Source organism: Guyanagaster necrorhizus, assembly GCF_019112545.1.
Source record: "Guyanagaster necrorhizus MCA 3950 unplaced genomic scaffold BT62scaffold_1, whole genome shotgun sequence".
In the NCBI taxonomy this organism is placed as follows: domain Eukaryota; kingdom Fungi; phylum Basidiomycota; class Agaricomycetes; order Agaricales; family Physalacriaceae; genus Guyanagaster; species Guyanagaster necrorhizus.
This window is the reverse complement of record NW_025064880.1, coordinates 2,154,818-2,173,769: the sequence shown is the minus strand read 5'-3', so window position 1 is coordinate 2,173,769 and position 18,952 is coordinate 2,154,818. Positions and strand designations below refer to the sequence as shown.

The 18,952-nt window shown below is 49.6% G+C and overlaps 11 protein-coding genes across 11 annotated transcripts; 8 read left to right on the top strand and 3 right to left on the bottom strand.

The window, feature by feature from the left end:
* The first annotated feature begins 238 nt into the window (after positions 1-238).
* Positions 239-1,468, top strand: BT62DRAFT_925675 (uncharacterized protein). The gene is made up of 3 exons (XM_043184867.1): positions 239-335; positions 391-1,279; positions 1,330-1,468. The coding sequence occupies exons 1-3, from the start codon at positions 322-324 to the stop codon at positions 1,387-1,389; spliced, it is 963 nt and encodes a 320-aa protein (XP_043046635.1). The 5' UTR covers positions 239-321; the 3' UTR covers positions 1,390-1,468.
* Positions 1,469-2,301: 833 nt separating this feature from the next.
* On the top strand, positions 2,302-2,802 carry BT62DRAFT_879956 (kinase-like protein; the record flags this gene model as incomplete). Its single annotated transcript, XM_043182607.1, has 3 exons — positions 2,302-2,404; positions 2,465-2,692; positions 2,744-2,802. Coding segments are annotated over 3 exons (390 nt in total), but the record flags the coding sequence as incomplete, so codon positions are not given.
* BT62DRAFT_959436 (uncharacterized protein) lies at positions 2,744-3,684 on the top strand. The gene is made up of 2 exons (XM_043188506.1): positions 2,744-3,336; positions 3,392-3,684. The coding sequence occupies exon 1, from the start codon at positions 2,803-2,805 to the stop codon at positions 3,325-3,327; it is 525 nt and encodes a 174-aa protein (XP_043046633.1). The 5' UTR covers positions 2,744-2,802; the 3' UTR covers positions 3,328-3,336; positions 3,392-3,684.
* Positions 3,685-4,017: 333 nt separating this feature from the next.
* Positions 4,018-4,800, top strand: BT62DRAFT_880411 (uncharacterized protein; the record flags this gene model as incomplete). The annotated part of the gene is made up of 2 exons (XM_043182630.1): positions 4,018-4,155; positions 4,222-4,800. The coding sequence occupies 2 exons, from the start codon at positions 4,018-4,020 to the stop codon at positions 4,798-4,800; spliced, it is 717 nt and encodes a 238-aa protein (XP_043046632.1).
* Positions 4,801-4,870: 70 nt separating this feature from the next.
* BT62DRAFT_940500 (uncharacterized protein) lies at positions 4,871-5,421 on the bottom strand. Its single transcript, XM_043187756.1, has 3 exons — positions 5,373-5,421; positions 5,226-5,314; positions 4,871-5,162 (listed from the first exon to the last, which is right to left on the bottom strand). The coding sequence occupies exons 1-3, from the start codon at positions 5,382-5,384 to the stop codon at positions 5,024-5,026; spliced, it is 240 nt and encodes a 79-aa protein (XP_043046631.1). The 5' UTR covers positions 5,385-5,421; the 3' UTR covers positions 4,871-5,023.
* A 93-nt stretch (positions 5,422-5,514) lies between these two features.
* On the top strand, positions 5,515-9,087 carry BT62DRAFT_925670 (ABC transporter). Its single transcript, XM_043184866.1, has 10 exons — positions 5,515-5,998; positions 6,057-7,272; positions 7,334-7,835; positions 7,891-7,949; positions 8,006-8,076; positions 8,144-8,238; positions 8,296-8,376; positions 8,426-8,519; positions 8,585-8,848; positions 8,916-9,087. The coding sequence occupies exons 1-10, from the start codon at positions 5,564-5,566 to the stop codon at positions 9,033-9,035; spliced, it is 2,937 nt and encodes a 978-aa protein (XP_043046630.1). The 5' UTR covers positions 5,515-5,563; the 3' UTR covers positions 9,036-9,087.
* A 1,802-nt stretch (positions 9,088-10,889) lies between these two features.
* Positions 10,890-12,596, top strand: BT62DRAFT_47983 (uncharacterized protein). Its single transcript, XM_043181104.1, has 2 exons — positions 10,890-11,943; positions 12,004-12,596. Exons 1-2 carry the CDS (start codon positions 11,080-11,082, stop codon positions 12,514-12,516), a joined length of 1,377 nt encoding a protein of 458 aa, XP_043046629.1. The 5' UTR covers positions 10,890-11,079; the 3' UTR covers positions 12,517-12,596.
* BT62DRAFT_48017 (uncharacterized protein) lies at positions 12,570-14,127 on the bottom strand. The gene is made up of 2 exons (XM_043181107.1): positions 13,526-14,127; positions 12,570-13,470 (listed from the first exon to the last, which is right to left on the bottom strand). The coding sequence occupies exons 1-2, from the start codon at positions 13,694-13,696 to the stop codon at positions 12,676-12,678; spliced, it is 966 nt and encodes a 321-aa protein (XP_043046628.1). The 5' UTR covers positions 13,697-14,127; the 3' UTR covers positions 12,570-12,675.
* A 46-nt stretch (positions 14,128-14,173) lies between these two features.
* BT62DRAFT_880260 (uncharacterized protein) lies at positions 14,174-15,224 on the bottom strand (the record flags this gene model as incomplete). Its single annotated transcript, XM_043182620.1, has 4 exons — positions 14,174-14,575; positions 14,631-14,978; positions 15,024-15,075; positions 15,124-15,224. 4 exons carry the CDS (start codon positions 15,222-15,224, stop codon positions 14,174-14,176), a joined length of 903 nt encoding a protein of 300 aa, XP_043046627.1.
* Positions 15,225-15,364: 140 nt separating this feature from the next.
* Positions 15,365-17,367, top strand: BT62DRAFT_915432 (carboxypeptidase C; the record flags this gene model as incomplete). The annotated part of the gene is made up of 9 exons (XM_043183936.1): positions 15,365-15,551; positions 15,607-15,736; positions 15,789-16,114; positions 16,166-16,522; positions 16,581-16,862; positions 16,919-16,938; positions 16,991-17,166; positions 17,229-17,265; positions 17,326-17,367. The coding sequence occupies 9 exons, from the start codon at positions 15,365-15,367 to the stop codon at positions 17,365-17,367; spliced, it is 1,557 nt and encodes a 518-aa protein (XP_043046626.1).
* A 375-nt stretch (positions 17,368-17,742) lies between these two features.
* On the top strand, positions 17,743-18,752 carry BT62DRAFT_47997 (cerato-platanin-related secreted protein). Its single transcript, XM_043181105.1, has one exon. The coding sequence runs from the start codon at positions 18,015-18,017 to the stop codon at positions 18,438-18,440; it is 426 nt and encodes a 141-aa protein (XP_043046625.1). The 5' UTR covers positions 17,743-18,014; the 3' UTR covers positions 18,441-18,752.
* The last annotated feature ends 200 nt before the right edge of the window (positions 18,753-18,952 follow it).

The window sequence follows — 18,952 nt, the reverse complement described above, 5'->3', positions numbered from 1 at the left end:
CCCATCTACGTCGACGCACATGTTGAGCAGCGAAGCGAGTTCTTCGCGTCGCTGCTCTCTTACGTCGATTCTTCTTCCGTAACATTTATAAGTTATGACATCGCTTCGCTTTTTTTTTTTTTCGGTGGTCACTATGAGGACGCGCAGCAAGAAAAGCTGCTGCGGATACGAGAAGGTAAATCGGACCTATTTGCATTTGTCATCGAATTCGAAAAACCGAGAACTTTAGAAATTTCCTTCGGAATTCGATGTGCTTGGCTCGAAATTCGAAGAACTTCGTTTGTGGGTTTTTGTAGACTGGCGGATGTTTGAGAAAAAGTAATGCTTTCGAGGATCTGCAAGCCGGAATAAGTACAGGTATAAATGAGGCCAGGGCATCTAACGAAATACCCGAGTTCCATCCGGAGAAAAGTTGACGGGCAAGTCCGAATCAAGGCTTGGCATTCAAGGGGGGAAATCACGTGGCTCAGGATACTTTTACTCTGTGACGACGTTGACATTCAGTCATCCGTCGAGCTCGCATCCGAGCTCGTCGTTGAACACAATGATCCTCCGCAAACTCGCCTCAACGATGCCAAAGGCCCATTACACCGACCTAGACCCATTGTCGCTATCGTCGGTACCCTCGCCCTCGATGTCTCCTTCCTCCTCTTCCATCTCCCCCACATCGAGCGGATCCCAGTCGAGAACCCATGCTTTCTTCGCCTCGCCCTTTTCGACACGACCGTCCAGTCCTACCCTCCCGACAAAGAGAACCACGGACGATCTAGATGTGAATGGAAATGGTAATAGACCAAATTCGAAAAGGTCGCCTGCTGCGCCGCGATCACTAACGACTGATTTCTTCGCAACGACGACGACGACCCCACATACAAGCTCTGCACCGCCAAAGGGCAAAAGGACCTTCCTTAATCTTGATTTGTTGCGGTATGCCCCTAACGTTGATGGAGCTGCACAGCATGCAAGCCCCTTTGCTGTAAACTTTACCTCGACACCGACACCGACACCGACACCGACGTCTATTGAATACCCTGATACGTCAAGTGAACCTACGCCGCGGCCTCCAGATCTCGTGCTCAACATCCAGCCTAATCTCACTGAGCCAGCACCCATGCAGTCGAGCCCTGTTTCCCTTGAACAATCCGTCTCGCCCCCACCTGGAACACAAGAGGACGCTGAGGTTCTGCCTTTATCGATGTCGATCGGTTCGCTGGTGTCCTCTGATAACCCATCGGACCAGCACGATGAGCTCGCCCCGGGCATGATCATTCGGTCCTTCCTACCTGGCCATTCATCATCGTCATCCTCTAGTCAGCAGGTACCACCTGCCTCTTTACCAAGCAGCGATACCTTGTCCCCACTCAAATCCGATCCCTATCCCCCGGGTGACACTGCTCCAGCAGGTGACGTCTTCTTGCGATTAAGACTTGCACTCGGGAAAGGCGCCTTTTCGAATGTGTGGCTGGCGGAAGATCTTTCCCCCATGCCTCTCTTGTTGAAGACGAAGAAAAGTTTGAGACATATGAAAAGAAAGGCGGAAGCGGCGTCAAGTGGGGAGCTCAAGCATTCGAGGTCGTCGTCGAGCTTGATGAAGCGTCTACGTGGTGGTGTAAGTGGAACTAGGCCTCACAATGGGTCACCTAGCACTAGCCCCAAGAAGTACGGAAATGGTTTGGGTGTCGGGTATTCACCTCCACTCAAAAACCGCATGTCGAGCTCAGGCTCTGTCAGGAGCATTTATCTGGACGAGAAAGACTGCGATGGCGTCTTACCTGATGCAGGAACGTCTCTATCGCGGGCTTCCTCAATATCTTGGCAATCCGCGTCCTCATCGGATAGCGATGGCGTTGGTAGTGTGCATAGGTCGAATTCGACTCGTTCAGCGAGGATTAAAAGGGCTCCGAAACTTGTTGCTGTCAAATTGACACTGAGGGGATCCATTGAAGTGAAAAAGGATGCGTATTATCAGGAAGAAGAGGAGAGAGTGCGAGATCGCATGCGTGTTAGGTTTGTGAGGGAAGTGGAGGTCCTCAAGGCAAGTATCTGTCCTTTTCTGACCCTTGTTTTCGCAACACGTTTCTGTTCTTGCCTCGTGTGTCTAAAGATGTCAGATCAATCCCGTTTCACCTGCTTCAAAAATCTTTGATGGGTTTGGCTTATCTTTCCGTTTTCCAGCACATCTCGCATCCGAATATAACGCCATTGTTGTCTCATCTGACAACTCGTACCCATCATCTCTTGGTGTTACCGTACTGTTCTGGCGGTGACCTGCTAGGACTGGTGACCTCAGAGTCTTGGGACATGCTCACCGAGAACATTGTCAAGCGGATATGGGCGGAGCTATGTCGTGCGGTCGGCTGGATGCACAGTGTCGGTCTAGTGCATCGAGACATCAAGCTAGAGAGTGAGCATCATTTATATCATATTTAAGATAGTGTTCTTTGATCTGACTGATCATATGCAGATATCCTACTCACCGTGCCGTTATCCTCGACGACCCCCAAACTACCACATGACTCGTGTGACATGAACGTGTCGCCTCATTCATTACCGATTCCCCCACTCCCACTTATCCAGCTGACCGATTTTGGATTGTCGCGATTTATTGATCCTTCCCATCCAATGCTGACGACGCGATGTGGGAGCGAGGCATATGCAGCACCTGAGTTGGTCATCACTGGCGGCCGGTTTAGTGTCGCGTCTGGTAAAAGCAAGTGGGGTGACTACGCCGAACCTGATGAAGGTGGATACGATGCTCGCGAAACCGACGCATGGGCTTGTGGAGTCGCCCTGTACGAAATTATGACGAAGTTGCTACCCTTTGGTGAGGGTCCTAGTGATGGGAAAGCGCATGGGCGAGCGAAATTCGCGGGCACGCCGAGTAAGAGGAGGCAGTGGTTGATCAAGATTGCGAGAGCCGAGTGGTGGTGGCCTGAGGGATCGAGGAGTGCCAACGGTGAGGAGTTGGTGGTGGATTCGTTGGTTGAGTGTGCGGGGGCACGTCGGATGGTGGAAAGGTTGCTCGTCAGGGATCCGAGTAAGCGCTCGAGGATAATGGATTTGTGGGACGATGAGTGGATGAGCGGCCTTGTGTCGCCGCCGTCGTCTGGGAGGCCCAGTATGGAGAAGGAAGCAGACGAGGGTGGATATAGCGTTGGAGTAGACGTCTGGCATGATTCTCAGCGGCTGGAGAACGGCCGATATGAGGATGATTTTTGGGAAGATGGGGTGGATGAAGAAGAATTGTTGGAGAATGAGGTTGATATTGACGGGTGGATCGTTGACAAGGAAGGGATTGGAAGTATTGCTAGTGAGGAGGTACAGTAACATATGCAGGTGAGATCCTTTTTTTTTTCTCAGAATGAGTGTGAAGCTGATTTGGGGTTTGTAGTATCTATTGGTTATTCTATTTCTCGATGTCGTCACGACCCACGAACAAAACAAATCGTTCCCATGGTCCGTCCTTATTTGTCACGATCCGCTATACTACATCATATATAGATCCCCCCAGCCCATGGTGTTTGTCTTATTATTCCTGCGTTAACATGGGTTGGAGTCGACTGGTTTTTTTTATTCATCTTGGTATCATTGGTTAATGTTTATTGTAAATGTGTAGAGCTGTTTAGTAGGACATCGAAAACGTGTAATTGGCGTACTGAATTATCAAATTTCTTTGAAGACTTGACCCTCTGGCGAAGTGGAAGTCCACCCCGTGTTGGATTCGTAGAGAAAATACTCCTGAAATATTTCGTGAGAGTGAACGTGGATAGAACGGATGAGCGGATGAGATGCCGATCAGCGACGTCAGTAGCCGAATTTGGAATTCGCGCCTACTATCCAACCAACGTTCTTGCGTTTACTTGCTCTAGATCTAGACAAACCCTTAAGTTGCTACTTTAAAAAGTCCTAATCTAGCGTGTTCTTGCGTTGATATCCACAATTGTTTCTCTGCTTCACTCCATGGAATCCGAGTCCAATAGTTCGACTCCCGCGGTTCCAGTGCACCGGAACACGTCGATGAGGCGGGGGGTGATACCGTATCTCACCAAGATTGCCCATGGCTCGAGTCCATTTATAACGACGTTCCTTCTTATCCATCTTGCCCCGCCGGCCTTGGCAAATCTCGGTGGCTCATCACTTTCGTCGCAAACGATGGTAAACGGCTAGCTTGCGCTTATCTACTGAATTGATTTTTTTACTGAGTCCGTTTTTTTTTTGCAGCTCCTCGGTAGAGAATACTATCAAACGAACTTTGGAGAGAAATACCTCGTTTTCGCTCCGATTGCCATTCATGCTCTTTCGGCTTTTATGAAAAGAGTTCTTTCTGGACCGAAGAACCCTCCACGGCCGGCTTGGAGTGTGTTGACGATTACGGGGTATGCTACGATGTGGTTGCTCCTGCCGGTGCATTTCCTCGTGCACCGGCGTTTTCCGACGAGTTCGACGGCGCCGATTCTCGAGGTGGGACCTTCGGAACTTGACTTTGAGTTTGTCAAGGTCGGGTTGCGGGCGTGGCCGTGGAGGAGTGCGTTGTTGTATGGGGGGCTGGTGGTTTGTGTGGTGCTCCATGTGGCGGATGGGGTGGGGGTTATGTGGAATGTGTATTTGGCGGGGGGGTCGTGGGGTCGTCGGATGAAGCGGTCTGTGAGGAGGTACAGAAGGGCGGGCTTGGTGGTGGGTGTTGCGCTTCCGGTGCTTTCGGGCCTTGTTGTGTTGGTGAGGGAGCCGATTTTTGCGTTTGCTTCGACTGTGAAACGGTTCGAAGCGGTGTTTTTGATGTCGTGGGTTTACCGGCTGTGAAGTAAACTTGGATCATTAATTAATTTGGGATGATATTCCGCCAATGCGTTGTCTGGTCTTATTTCCTTGTGGATTGGTTGCCGAAAATGTAGTTTATAGTGTGTGTGTGTGTGTGTGGGGAAAACCAACTTTATGCGTGTGTACTCGCCTTCGAGATTACATACAGTATTTATAGTATGAGTGGGGATTGGTTCGCTTCTTCTAATACGCGCCCGCAGAACCTTCAAATCTTAAAGCCCAGTCCTCGCATGCACGCAAGGTGGTTTTGTACCAGCTCTTGACATTTCTCATCACCCTCCGTTGTACCATACTTTAGGAAGCAACCATCTCGTGCAGATTTTGTTTTAGGGCACGCGCAACAACTTTTAAGTAAATGGAGAAGATAGCAATTATAATTCTGCTCATTGGAGGAATGGAAAACGCACGGTTTGAGTCCTTGTGGGTTCAAGGGATTCATTTTCGGATCCGTAGGATCATAGGGCTTCTCTGGCGTAGAAACCCATAGAGAAGTAATCTACGTAGATTTTTTAAAGTCAAATATAAGTGTTAATATTCGTTTAAGTAAAGCGCACCCTCTCGAACATGTTTCGCACTGGAGGACGAGTAGTAACTGGGAGATGGGGACCGGGAAATTGCGGACCGAAAATCTATTGATTATGTCATTGATCTGCCTTGCCTTTTGCGATGTCAAACGGAACAGGTGCTTTCGCGACTATTTTGATAAAAGTCAGTAATGAAACCACTCTATGCTTGACCGTGAAACATGATCACTGTCCCCATCCTCCTCCTGTTCGCACCTTTCCCTCTGCTGGTCGTGGCTCAATCTTGTGAAAATGCAGGTGTCGTGAACGGCTCAAGCTGTGATTGCCCCACAGGATTCGGCGGCTCGAATTGCTCTCAGCCTGCATGTGGAGGGAACATTTTTCAAGGCACAAACCGTTCATTAACGCCTATAAACTCGAACGGGTTTGCCAATCTTACGGCGGCGGGGTGTTCATGTCAGAGCGGGTGGACGGGAACAGGCTGCAACGTGTGCCAGACGGCCAGTGCCTGCGCGTCAGGATACTCGTCCACGACGTCTGGATCTTCAACGAGTTCGTCGGGGCTGACAGGACTGAACGATGGACAGAACCGAACGTTGGTGTGCAACAATTCCCCCAGAGTATGGGCGGCAGGCCAGCTGAGCTGCAATGTCAATGTATGTCTCGTCCTCATCCTCGTACCGCCGTTGCTTCTTCTTCATATATGTCCCATAGAATCCAACATTACAAGCACTGTATCCTCTGAATTCTGTACTCAACATCGAACGGACACTCAATTCCTCCCTGAGCCCCATTCCCAACACGACATCCTTCGGCTCCGCCGGATCCGTATACGCCCAGCTCTTTTACGACGGTGTTGAGCAATTCTACTGCTCTGCAGATTCCTGTACCCAAGACCTCAGCAGCGGCTCTAATGGAAGCTCCTCATGGAGTTGCCAGAACCTTTCATGCACATGTCGATCAGGCACTTCATTCTGTGGCGCTGTACATGTCTCCGACTTGACTAGCGCGATAAACGGCCTGTCGGGAGCCTTGACCATAAGCTGTAATCCTCTCGACCAGTCCACCAACACAGCATCCTGCTCTTTCCAACAGTCCACTCTCCAATCGCTGTTTGGCGCCTCGGGTCTGACAATGGAGGGTTGCGCATTCGGAGAATGTGTTGGACAGTATGTCATTGACGATAACGGCAATCTCGCTTCTTCGACAAGTGTCACCTCCCACACCCACCTGAGCGGAGGAGTTATCGCGGGTTTGGCTGTTGTCGGTGCATTTTTCCTCGCGGCGGTGACCTATCTCGCGTTTGGCGTGCTTCTCCAGAGAAGAGCCCGTAAATCGAGTGACAATGGCCTTGGCAATGGGAATATCCCCGTCGTATGGTCAGATATAAGCTATTTCGTCTCCACGGATCAGTCCTTTTTCGGAGGCTTTGGAAAGAAGAAATGTGATGATGGCGATGGTACGAAGGTCGTTCTTGATTCGGTTAGTGGTCGAGTTCTGCCCGGACAAATGATGGCTATTCTTGGACCCAGCGGAGCCGGTAAAACCACCCTCGTCGATATTCTTGCGCAGAAACCCAAAAGTGGGCGCGTCACTGGGACGATCTCTTTTCCGGGTGCAACGAAGCCACGTATCGGATTCGTACCACAACAGGATGTTCTGCCGCCCATGCTTACAGTCTTCGAAGCCCTCCTGTTTGCAGCCCGTCTTCGCCTCCCAGAATCCGTCTCTGACAGCGAGAAGCAGTCGCGTGTCTTGTCTATCATGGACAAGCTTGGCATTTCGGAACTGAAAGATTCTAGGATAGGATGGGGTGATGCTGGTGGTGGCAAGGCTAGGGGGATTAGTGGAGGGGAAATGAGACGCGTCAGTATCGGACTGGAGCTGATCGCCAGTCCAGACGTACTGATTCTGGATGAACCCACTTCAGGTATGAAGGCTGGCTGGCGTCTTTACTCTCACTTGCTTGAGGACTGACTGTTGTTTCTTAGGACTGGACTCGGTGTCCGCTGCTCGCGTAGCAAATTTGTTACATGATATCGCCCACGATACCCAGCACCCCACGGCCGTTATCGCCTCAATACATCAACCTAGCTCTCGTCTATACCAAACCTTCGACCAGATACTTGTTCTTTCCCATGGACACACGTTGTATTCTGGACCTGGATGCTTCGCCCCTGTCGATTACTTTGCTGCTGTCGCGCCTGGAGCTGCGCCACCCTGTCCGCAGGGGTACAATGTCGCGGACTACCTCCTTGAGGTTGCTAGTGACCCGCCGTTGGCTCTAATCCAGCAAGGGCGGAATCGGGACCTACCTGATAGCTCCGATAAGGCTGAAGGCATCTCCCATTCGAATACGTCATTCAACGAGGTGTCTGTGGAGAAAGGTTTGCTTGTGGCGCCAGCTGTCAAGCGGGCGCAGTCGACCTACGCTACAACTTTCTTGACGCAATTGCAGCGCCTATCTGGTCGAGAGTGGAAGATATTACAAAGGTTTGTGAGCTTACTAATATCAGTTTTCCGGTTATTAACGTGTTTTTGCGTGTAGAGACAAGACTTTATTCCTTACTCATCTTGGGATTGCTTGTGTATTGGGAGTGTTCTGTGGTACGTCCTTTTCTTTCCCTTCCTTGTCATTATTCGATCATTAACGTAGGATACAGGAGGACTGTACTTCCAGACAGGCATCACTATAGCTGGCTTTCAGTCACGTATTGGATGTCTCTTTTTCCTGGTAGGTCCTTCATGTACGTGCAACCGCGAATATTTACAAACTTTATGCCCCCCCCCCCCCCTGTTAGGGCGCGCTTATCGCATTTTCGTCTCTGAGTGCATTGTACAATATGGTGGAGATCCGGCCTTTGTTTTTGCGAGAGAGGTCAAGCTCGTATTATAGGTCGGAATCTGTTTCTTTCACATTGTTTTTGCTTATACTGACGGTAGTTTATTCTAGTCCTACGACTTGGTTACTGTCTCGTTTTCTTTTTGACGTTATACCCCTACGTGTGATTCCGACGATTGTGGTGTCTACGATGTATGTCGCTGCCCACTCACGTTTCCGGTCCCTAATTGCATTCTCTCAGCACGTATTGGATGGCCGGTCTTGCTGGTGACGCGGCTCATTACTTCAAGTTCTTGCTCATCCTGTTCCTTTACACACTTGCAATCACGCTTTTCGTAAGGCTCTTCTCTTCGCTGATTTTTTTCTCAACGGGTTTATCTCACCCCGAGGCTTATTACAGAACTTCCTCCTTGGTGCCTTGTTCCGCAACGGTGGTGTTGCGATCCTCCTTTCCGCCCTGAGTGCTCTTTATCAGATGACGTTCGCCGGCTTCTTTGTGCATCTGGGGGCCATACCTCCGGTCCTACGATGGCTTCAATGGCTGTGTCCTCTGAAGTACTGCTTGGAAGCGTTATCTGTGAATGAGGTCGGCTCGGGACTCATGATAGAGGACTCGCTTGAAGGCGTCCCTGTGAACGTATCTGCGACACTCATTATGAACCTGGTAAGTGAATTGTGTTTCGACTGTCGACTGGAAATTTTTTAACCGGCATCTCATTGTGATTGCGTAGCTGTTTGGGTTCGGGTCTAACAACTATTATAGGGATGTACTAGTTCTCTTTGCGTTCATTGCTGGGTTTGGTTTAGGAGTCATTGGTGTCGTTTGGTTCAAAGTACGGGAACGTCGGTAGGCTTGGGACATTTTGTAAGGGTTCGTGATTACAGTATAATAGTGATAATGGGTGCTACACGCTATTCAAGAGTTTTAGCGTCACCGCGAAGAGCTTGATTCCAATGTTGTGTGGATGAGAGCTGCCTCCATCTTCTTTGGACTGATAGACTTGAGGTAGCCGAATTTGGATCCTTCACCTTTCTGAATTGGAAGCTTTGAGGGTACTAACTCAATAATAACAATTCGGGAGGCGGTGCCAAGTTATAGGATGCGCCACAATGAATCGATGATTGCCGCAGGACATAGGAGCGTTTGCTATACCAAAGTGAGGGGCTAAAAGGAGAGTTAGCCAAAGAGTTCGAACAATGTCCACTGCTGCCGGATCTTTTAGTGCGTTTTCTCGGGCGGGGATACCTGTTTTGCGAAAGGGATTTTTTTTTTTACAACTTTGGAGCTAAGCCCTATTTTTGTCCAGGGTGGATAACGGAGAGGAGAATATGGCCACTTCCGGTGTTCTATCGGTTTTCGGCGATATCACAAGACTCTCTCTCGGAGACCGAAGCATCCATGCAAGTACCACCTATACATGTGTGAAATTGAGTTTTTATGAGCTTGTGGCTGGCTCATTTACTTTCAGGAACAGGGTACTGTGTATCCCTGCGCTTACTGATGATGATGATGATGCGTGATGGGCCGAGGATTTAGGCCCCGAGTCCATTAGGCAGCTATGAGGTTAAGATCGGGACTAGCTTGCTCAATTTCGTATATATACTTTTTGCGGTCAACGAATTGGGCGAACAATGGGGAAAAGTTGAAGGGGGGACGGACGGACGGACGTACTGACATTTTCTGATTTCATTTTGATTTTACTTACTCGGTAGGTGCCGATATTTCCAAAGCGTTTATTTTGACATGGAACGTCAATTAGCGTGCGCCCCGAGCCTGGGGGTATACGCTCGGGCTCGGTGAGCGTGCACTTTGCTTTGAAATTCATAGTGCTTGTACGTATGGGTTGAACTCTCTTTCCAGTTTAATTCCGCCATTTACTGGTACCTGCTCCGCCGGCAAGGTCAAGGTGGTTCGTCAGGTCGTATCGTAACTTTCCAAAGCCCTCCAAGGACTGAGTTCACTTGCGGGCACGAGTGCCAGTGCACATTTAATTTTAAGTATCTTCCCAGAAACTGTCTTCCCTGATTCAGGTTCTACTACCAGGGTGATATCACGAGGATATCCATCCTTTTCTGGAACTGCGTTTCAGCGGCAGACTGCGGATGTCGACTTTCGGTTAGCAGCACTCGGCAGGTGGACACGTATTGCGAATTCGCTGACCCTTTCAACGTTTCTGACCTCTTCCAACTTTGGAAGGGGCTTTTTTATTTATTTTCGATCTTCCCCCACATCTCTATTGAACTCGCTATACATTCGAAATTGTTTTGTCTCCAGATCGGGTCTGCAGGGTTTGGAACCACCAAAAACAATGGGACTAGCGCGTATTTTGATTTACAGATTTGCTGTACTGCAAATACGACAATTTTTCGAACGTCTTTGCCGTGCGCACTGTTCAATTTGCTCCAAATTGGGAGAGCGGGGCAGGTGCCGCCGGATAGGAGCCTCGTGACGCACCCGAGAGGCACTGTTCTTTCCGGCGGTAGGGGTCACCCCCGCCGGCGGAGACCAACTTCTTACCACGTGGCTATTGTCTCGGATGGCTGGCACTGGGTACCCTCTTCCCATCTATCAGGCTAGCAAGCTATCGACCGACCGGTGAAGGTATGGTCTTTTTTTTTTTTTCTCGGATGCAAAGGCTCCAGTGCCAGCTGATTTCCAGCCTATAGAACAATAGAAAAAAGGCCCTGAAATAGGCCCAAGGTAGCATGGCGGCGACGGTCGATCGTGATCGAGCCCAAAACGCGAGATATGTTTTCTTGAGAAAAGGTCATGTCAAATCGAGAAGCCAATCTAGATAACCGTGAGCTTCAGGACATTTAATTGTCGACGAAGGATCATCTGTCCCCCCCCCAACCCCAACCCCAACCCCGCCACAGCCTTTCCTCCCACTCCTCATGCATATCCCAGGCGCTCCCTCTGGCTGGACGTCCAAGGATCCAAACGGCGACCAGGTTGGCAACAACCATGTCAAGGGTCGCGTTATCAAGTTCCACCCTGATGCGATCCCAGCGATCCAAGCCTCTCGGGCCCCTCAGTCTACCACCTCATCCTTCCACATTAATACCGGAAAAGGCCGCACAGAGCATGTTGCTCGACCACGCAACGCTTTCATCTTGTTTCGTTGTGACTTCGTACAAGAGCACACAAAGGACGGGTGCAGGCCCCGGCGTGTCGCTGGCGTCCCAGGTAAAACAGTGTCGAAGCGCGCGGGCGAAGCATGGCATCTGTTGAGCAAGGAGCAGCGGGATCACTACCACGACTTGGCAGAGCAGGAGAAGCTCGAGCACGCTCAACGGTATCCCAACTATCGTTTTCAGCCACTGAGGCGCTCGTCTGTAGAGAGGTCAAGGCGATCTGCCGCGCGTCTGCTCTCAGGACCCCGAATCTCCATCCGTCGCACTGCCAAGTCCCGGCATTCTGTGTCGAAAAATCGCTCATTGGTTGCGCAGACTCGGTCACCCTCCCCGTCGGCTTCGCCGCCGGATTCTCCGGTTTCGCAGCCAGCTCCAGCAGTCCCGAGTCTAGAAGGGAGCTCCGAAGCGGGAGATGAGCTTAATGCCATCACCAGGGGCTTACACCGAAGGTCCTTCTCCGTCCCGGTGCTTTCGTCTCACTACCTTCCTTCCGGTGATGACGCTATGTCCGAGTCGGTCCCCAGGAACGAAGTCAGACGCACAAGGTCGATGGGTGAGGGCGGATCTTCCCTTCCAAACTACCCCATGCAGTTTATCTCTGGACCAAGCGAAGCTCAGTATTCGGTGAGTTTCATCTTGTCGTGAATTAACGAGGAAACAAGGGCTGATGAACAACCCATACAGATCTCTTCCTCACAAGAATTCTACGCTCCGAATACGTTCGCCAACGGAAACGCGTTCAATTACCCCGACCGCTCGGCCGCTTTCGATGATATACCCAACTACCACACGTCCCCTCTGAGCGCAGTCGCTTCATCCCTAGCCGGATGGAACGGCGAACCTCTGACATCGAGGGTGCCGACACCTGCGTCGTCGCCGGACTCCACTTGGTCCTCATTGCCCGGGTACAGCACCCAGTCTAATCCCGACGAATATTATCAATTCGGGTACCCCAGACAACCAGTGCCACCCCACGACTACGTCTCTTGGGGCGTGCAACCCAGCTATGCCCCAGAGTCTCGCGGTGTGGTGCCTGGCGCGTATCTGAACCATGAGCCCTCGGTTGCGGGTGCGTTGCATCAGTATGATATCGGGCTCTCTGAGCGGATTGTGGGACGAACACCAGACGGAGGTTTGATGCCATTCGAGCCGCGGTCGATGGATGGTTATAATCCAGCTACCTATAAGGCATTTTGATTTTGCATTTTTTCGACTCGTCATTCATCCAAGGCGACGTTGACTCTATTTAGTAATTGTAGCATATTATTCGCACCCCCTCATGTAGCTTACAGTTGTCCGTATATATATATTAATACCTGTATTATTCCCAACTTGAAGTATTTTAGTACCCTTCTTTCATTGCCGCCGGTCGATTCTTTGTAATGATAATGATTCCATCGAACATGAGGCAGGTTGTGAAGTGCAGGGGGTAGAGACCGGGACATGAGCAGTTGAATCGGCGTCTACCACCACCACCTCAGGCCTATTACCATCAGTTATCGGCCGTTTCCTCCTCAGCGATGGCCCTATACATCTCCCAAGAGAGACCCCGGCAGGCGCAAGCACCGACAAGTCTGCACCAAAACTCTCCCGGATAGCTTTCTCCTCCTTCAGGTGAACCAATCGACGTGCTTCCCGGCGATCCTTGATGGCTTTCCTCTCCGCTCTATAGGACTTCGCCTTGACGTTGTCGTAGAACACCACATAATGACCCCATTCTTCCATAATCTTCTCTCTTTCCTTCCTGGTGGCCGGGACTGAGAGCCCTTGGACGAGGCGATATGGGTACGGCTTTCCCAGCGACTCGTAATCACGTAACGAATCCCAGTCCATACGATGCCACCGCTTGCGAGCCTCTTCTAACGATACGCAGCCAATATTCACGAGTCGGTAAAGCATCTTCCCAGGGAGGGGAGAAACACGGGGGTTCTCCCTCATTCTGATTTCGTATTCAGCAATGGCGATATGGTGGTTGAATAGCTCGGCAGCGGGGAGGGTGGAAGAGGTAGCAAAGTCGCGGATTTTGATGCCCAAGGATACGAGTTTGGCGGCGTTCTCTTGTGGATCCTCTTCAAAGGTTCCTGGAGCAAACGTAGTCGTGCAGTGGGCGTTCTGTTCCGTTTCTTCTCCTGCATGGATGTCGACGATCGTCTAGGAATGCAAATATTGTTAATATGTTAATAGCGATAGATCGAGAGGAATTTGCCTGGTTATTGACAGCCTTTTTGCCCTTCGTTGTTGGAGTGTCGGATGTGGGGACGGAAACGACATCATCTGCTGGGCTACGAGACTTTGATGACAGCTTTCCGTGGATGGCTGTGGTGAGGGTTATCTTTAAACCCGCTGGCAAGGAGAACGAAAACAGATTGCTAGGCATCCCGGACTGTCGATGATTGTTCAAGAGAAAGACCGTTGCTGCAGGTGTTATGGCATCTCTACGTGGTGGGTCACGGAATACATGATACTAGAGGGATATACGCTCCGATTCGGTAGCAGCGGCAGGGCCCAGGTACTAGATTATAGATCGTGTCTCATATTGCGGTTATAATAGAAGCCCATTTCGGAGTGAAAGCTGCTTCTATGGTCGGCGGTGGGTACACAGATATTGGGGCCATGCAAAGGAAAGATTATTACTGGACTGCCTGAGTCACGAGGACGTGAATAACGAACGCCACAGTAGGGATGATTAGGATATGATTGAGAAGACACCCCGGACCCGCGTATAGGTAATCTTGCATAACGCACTCGGTGCCGGTAGATATACCTATGTGGTTGATTGATTTGGTAGATTACGGTTATTCAAAAGGGTCAAGTGAGTCTACATGTACCATCTACCATCAAAAATGAGGATTGTTCAAAACACAAGACAGAACGAACCTCTTGAATTATAATCAGCTATTTGGACCCACGTAATTTTACCGTAGGGTGTCACGACACTTCCGGGTTGCTGTCCTTCCTTGACCCAGAAACCGATTTCATACAGGCCACGCTCTTTACCATCAAGAAAAGCGTGTTCCTCCTCACTGACGGGTACGCTTAGAATAAGCTTACAGCTTTGATTCGACGATGACGCTGCTGACGTCTGAAGAAGCCACTTGAACGATTTTGCTGAAGATGGGACAGGTCGTTCGCCGGTGACACTTGTGAACTGTTGAGATAGACGCTCGATTATTCCATCTTCTGCAAGGACATGAACATGCGCGATTCCCTCAGCAGTGCAAGGGTGCGCTGCATTAGAGGGGGGTTGTAAAGGAACCTATGAATACAAGTTAATGGGGTATATCGGTATGAACCAAATTTGAAGAACTCACACGTAATTCTCGTAGAGTCACATCCCCGCAAAAGAACGGAAGTATGCTTTCCTCAGCAGGTGACGAGATAAGCCATTTCAGCTCGACGCCATCGGGACGTATACGACCTCCCTCGACTTCAGATAGATATACAGTTCCGCTACCATCTAGTTTTCCACGAGCATTGATAATGTCGGATATTCGAGTCGTCTTGGATCCATTTCCAAGAAAGGCAAAGTCGATCCATCCAGGCTGCTTTGTCGCCCAACGGTGCGATTCACGCCGGTGGCGTTCGTCAGAGCCTGGAGGGTACCATGAGGCAGCGTGAGTGAAGGCGATTAGCTCCAGATATACACCATCTGCCAGCACCTAACGAGATACTTAGCTAATTTACACCCCTAGATTTATACTTACAACTAAAGCATTGGACGTGAGACCGTCGGCATGGGTTCCTCCTTCAAGAACTCTTTTTATCGATTGTAAGCAAGGTTCACGTCTGTTGAACTGAACCTACTTGAATCCCAGGGATTTGAAGGAGTCAAAAGCTTGCTGGACGGTACCTGGAGGCGTCAAATGGACTATGTGGTCCAATATTCGCGTACTTGGATCCTTCATGACGGGATACAGGAACATACGCTAAGGGACCCTCGGAAACGGCCCGCTCTTTCGGAGTTTCAAGACGGATCAAGCTTCTGATTGGCTGACGCCTCTAAAGCCAAACGACGCGCCTCGCATGCGTCATCTTTCTTCCCGTCATGAAGTCGTTCAAACTGCTGTTTTTCTTCTTGCCATTGGTAGCCTCCTTCCCCGCTTACGGGGACCAGGCGGTGTTCACCAACCATGACTTCAGCGATGCACTGCAAGTGATATTGGATGGGAAACAGAACATGGAGAAATGGGTACACGACGGCAAGGAATTCATCAAGCAGGATAATCTTATGTGTGAGCAGCTGCGGAGTCGCTCGTCCCCCATCCGATGAATACTCACCCTTTACAGATGAACTCGTCTCCCATTCGTCATTTGAACAACACCAACTTCGAGTCACCAAGCCCAAGTTGTGTGATCCTACGGTCAAACAATATTCTGGCTATCTCGACATAGAGGAGGACAAGCATCTGTTCTTCTGGTAGCGTATCGTCTCGTTAGTCGCGCTGGTTCGCTAACTGTTTCGTTTCCAGGTTCTTCGAGTCTCGAGATTCTCCGAAAGACGATCCTCTAATTCTGTGGCTCAACGGCGGCCCTGGATGCAGTTCTTCCACCGGACTCTTGTTTGAGCTTGGTCCTTGTCGCGTGACTGAGTTGGGTCATAACACCACCTCCAACCCAGACAGCTGGAATTCCCATGCGAACATTATCTTCCTCGACCAGCCTATCAATGTTGGATACTCGTACGCTGACAACGGCAAGACCGTTTCCACCAGTCCTGTTGCCGGGGAAGATGTCTATGCTTTCCTCGAGCTGTTCTTCCATAGATTCTCCGAGTATTCGGAATTGCCATTCCACAGTGAGTCAACCTTTGAGTGAAACCCGTTCCATGGTAACACTAATGATCTAGTCGCTGCCGAGAGTTACGGCGGAACATATGCACCGAACATCGCGAGCGTCATCCACGAGGCTAACAAGAAGTTGTCTATCGCCCTCACTCCCAGCCTGAAGAAAGTCAACCTCGCCTCAGTCATTCTCGGCAATGGGCTCACCGACCCTTACATTCAAATGGGTTCCGTTGCCGACTACGCTTGCGAGGGCCCATTCCCAGTCTTCAGTGATCCGGAGGGCCCTGAGTGTACCTCCCTTCGCGCGAAGATCCCCACTTGCCAAAGGCTCATCAGTACCTGCTACAGCTTCCAATCCAGGTTGACCTGTGTACCCGCCATGCTCTACTGCAATTCTCAGCTTTTTGGACCTCTTATGCGTGAGTACTTTGATAACGGGTCTGATCTCCAGCGCTGTTCTCACATATTACTTCCCAGAAACCGGCCTAAATCCCTACGATGTTCGAAAGAAATGCGACAGATCCAAGGACAAAGACGGCGAACTGTGCTACAAACAAATGGGTTGGATAGAAAACTACATGAATGATCCTTCTGTCAAGCGCGCTCTGGGCGTAAATTCCGAGCGTAAATTTGACTCATGCAACATGGAGGTCAATCAGGCGTTTGCGTTTCAAGGAGATGGAGCGCATAACAGTGCCATCCTGTTGCCAGAGTTAATTAATGACGGAATCAAGTTACTCGTATACGCTGGAAATGCCGGTCTGTCCTTTCTCGTTCTGTTTATTATGTCAGGCTAATTATGATCTTGTTTCCAGACATGATGTGCAATTACATTGTGCGCTTGATCTACTTGCGTGCATTTGGTCGTTTCTGATGTCAGGTCATAGGGTAACTCAAGATGGGTTGAAGAACTGGATACGATTTTCAGTGAGGAGTACAAAGATGCTGAGTCGCTTCCCTGGACGACTGCGAAAACTGGTACAATTGCGGGTCAAGTTCGTAGTGCTGGTGGTGATGGGTTCACTTCGGGAAATGTCACTTTCGTGAACGTCCACAATGCCGGGTTCGTCTTAGCTTTAAATTCCTTGCATATTGATTGACCATGCTCGGATCTTTCCAAAATAGACACATGGTTCCGTACGATCAATCAGAGGCTGCCCTGGTTCGTTGGTTTTTATCGTATTTTTTTTTTTGCAGTACTGACTATCCATGCCGTCACCAGGATCTGATTACTCGGTGGATTAAGGATAGCCCCCTGTCATAGGTGTATTTTATGACGATTCGCACAGTTTTCTTAGTACGTGTATAGAATGAATATAGACATGTATGATTTCTGTTCTGATTGCAGGAGTTTGCATCACCTGTTGTGTATGACATGTGAAGGTGGCGTTTGCGCTGCTTCTTTGCCTTCACGAGAGTGTCTAGATGATCTACTACGTCAATTCGCTTGCATCTATGATGCTCAGCTACAGTAACCGACGCCCACATATTTGCAACGGTCTGGTGGGTTTTCATCTATCAATACTGCTAATATTGATGTATGATGTGCAGGAAAGTTGACATGGTGGATGTAGGCAGACTTCCCTTTTCTGCACGACGATTACTTTCTTCCATTGGATCCGGATTACTTAACAAAGCTTCTGGCCTCGGATTCTTCGAGATGTGATAGTCAAAAAGTCGTTCTGACCTAGGGTCGTGCGTAAAAGTCTCTTACACTTCCCCCGATTGAACAAGCGGCGTTTTTTTCCCGAGGATTCACGACGTCATCTGTTACCAAAGCTGAGGATACCTACCCAGGAATATTGTGCATATCCGAGTCGTATAAAACCTACCGTTTTATGCCTCATATCCTCATCTCCTCTGCGAGCCAAAGCAGAAAACCAAGTCCCCGAAAAAATACCCAGCCCAAGCATGATGTTCCTCTCATCACTCGCCCTCGCCCTCATCCCTACCTGTGCCATGGCCACAATCGCCGGCTATGACAATGGCTACGGCGTCGGAACCAACTCACTCAGCAGCGTCGCTTGTTCTGACGGCTCCAACGGTCTCCTGACCAAAGGCTACTCCACCTACGACACCCTCCCCTCCTTCCCATATATCGCATCGTCCGACGCCGTTGAGGGATATAACAGCGCAAACTGTGGTACATGTTGGAACTTGACGTACACGGGGCTGGGAGACGCGCGCAATATCACAGTTTTGGCCGTTGACCATGCCGATTATGGATTTTACACGTCGTTGGACGCGTTCAATAATTTGACGGACGGACATGCCGTTGAGTATGGGATTGTGGATGTTACGGCCGTTCAGGTCAATGCGTCGTACTGTGGGCTGTAAAGGATTGTGGGGTCTTGTTTTTTTTTGTGGACTGAAGCATTTACAAATTGTATTTGTTCTCTGTGTTGTTTCGGGCTGTAGATCTATCTATTCGGACCATCTATTCATATAAGATTGTGTTTGTATTTTCGTGTCGATTCTGAATTGAGATTTGGATGTCATGATTGAAGTCGTAATGCGGATGAAGAGTTCTGTCGAAAAAAAGAAAACGAAATGAAGTCATCCGATAATAAGAGAAGCGAAGAGTTAAAATGGGCATTAAGGGAAGAGGTACAATATCCAGCCAGATAAAGGAAAATGAATCAAAAATCGTTACAATCAAATGTTGTGTGTTAGACATGGAGAGCCTGTCTCTTCACACATCTCAGAGCCTTGACTTCAGACAACAAACTACACCCAGAAGATGAGAGCCACCAAGCCAAGTTCTTATCGTAAATATTTTCTAACTTAGCTTCAGCAATCAAATGTTGGGCAAAACTAAAAGACACCATAGATCTTTCTGCCAGCAGCAA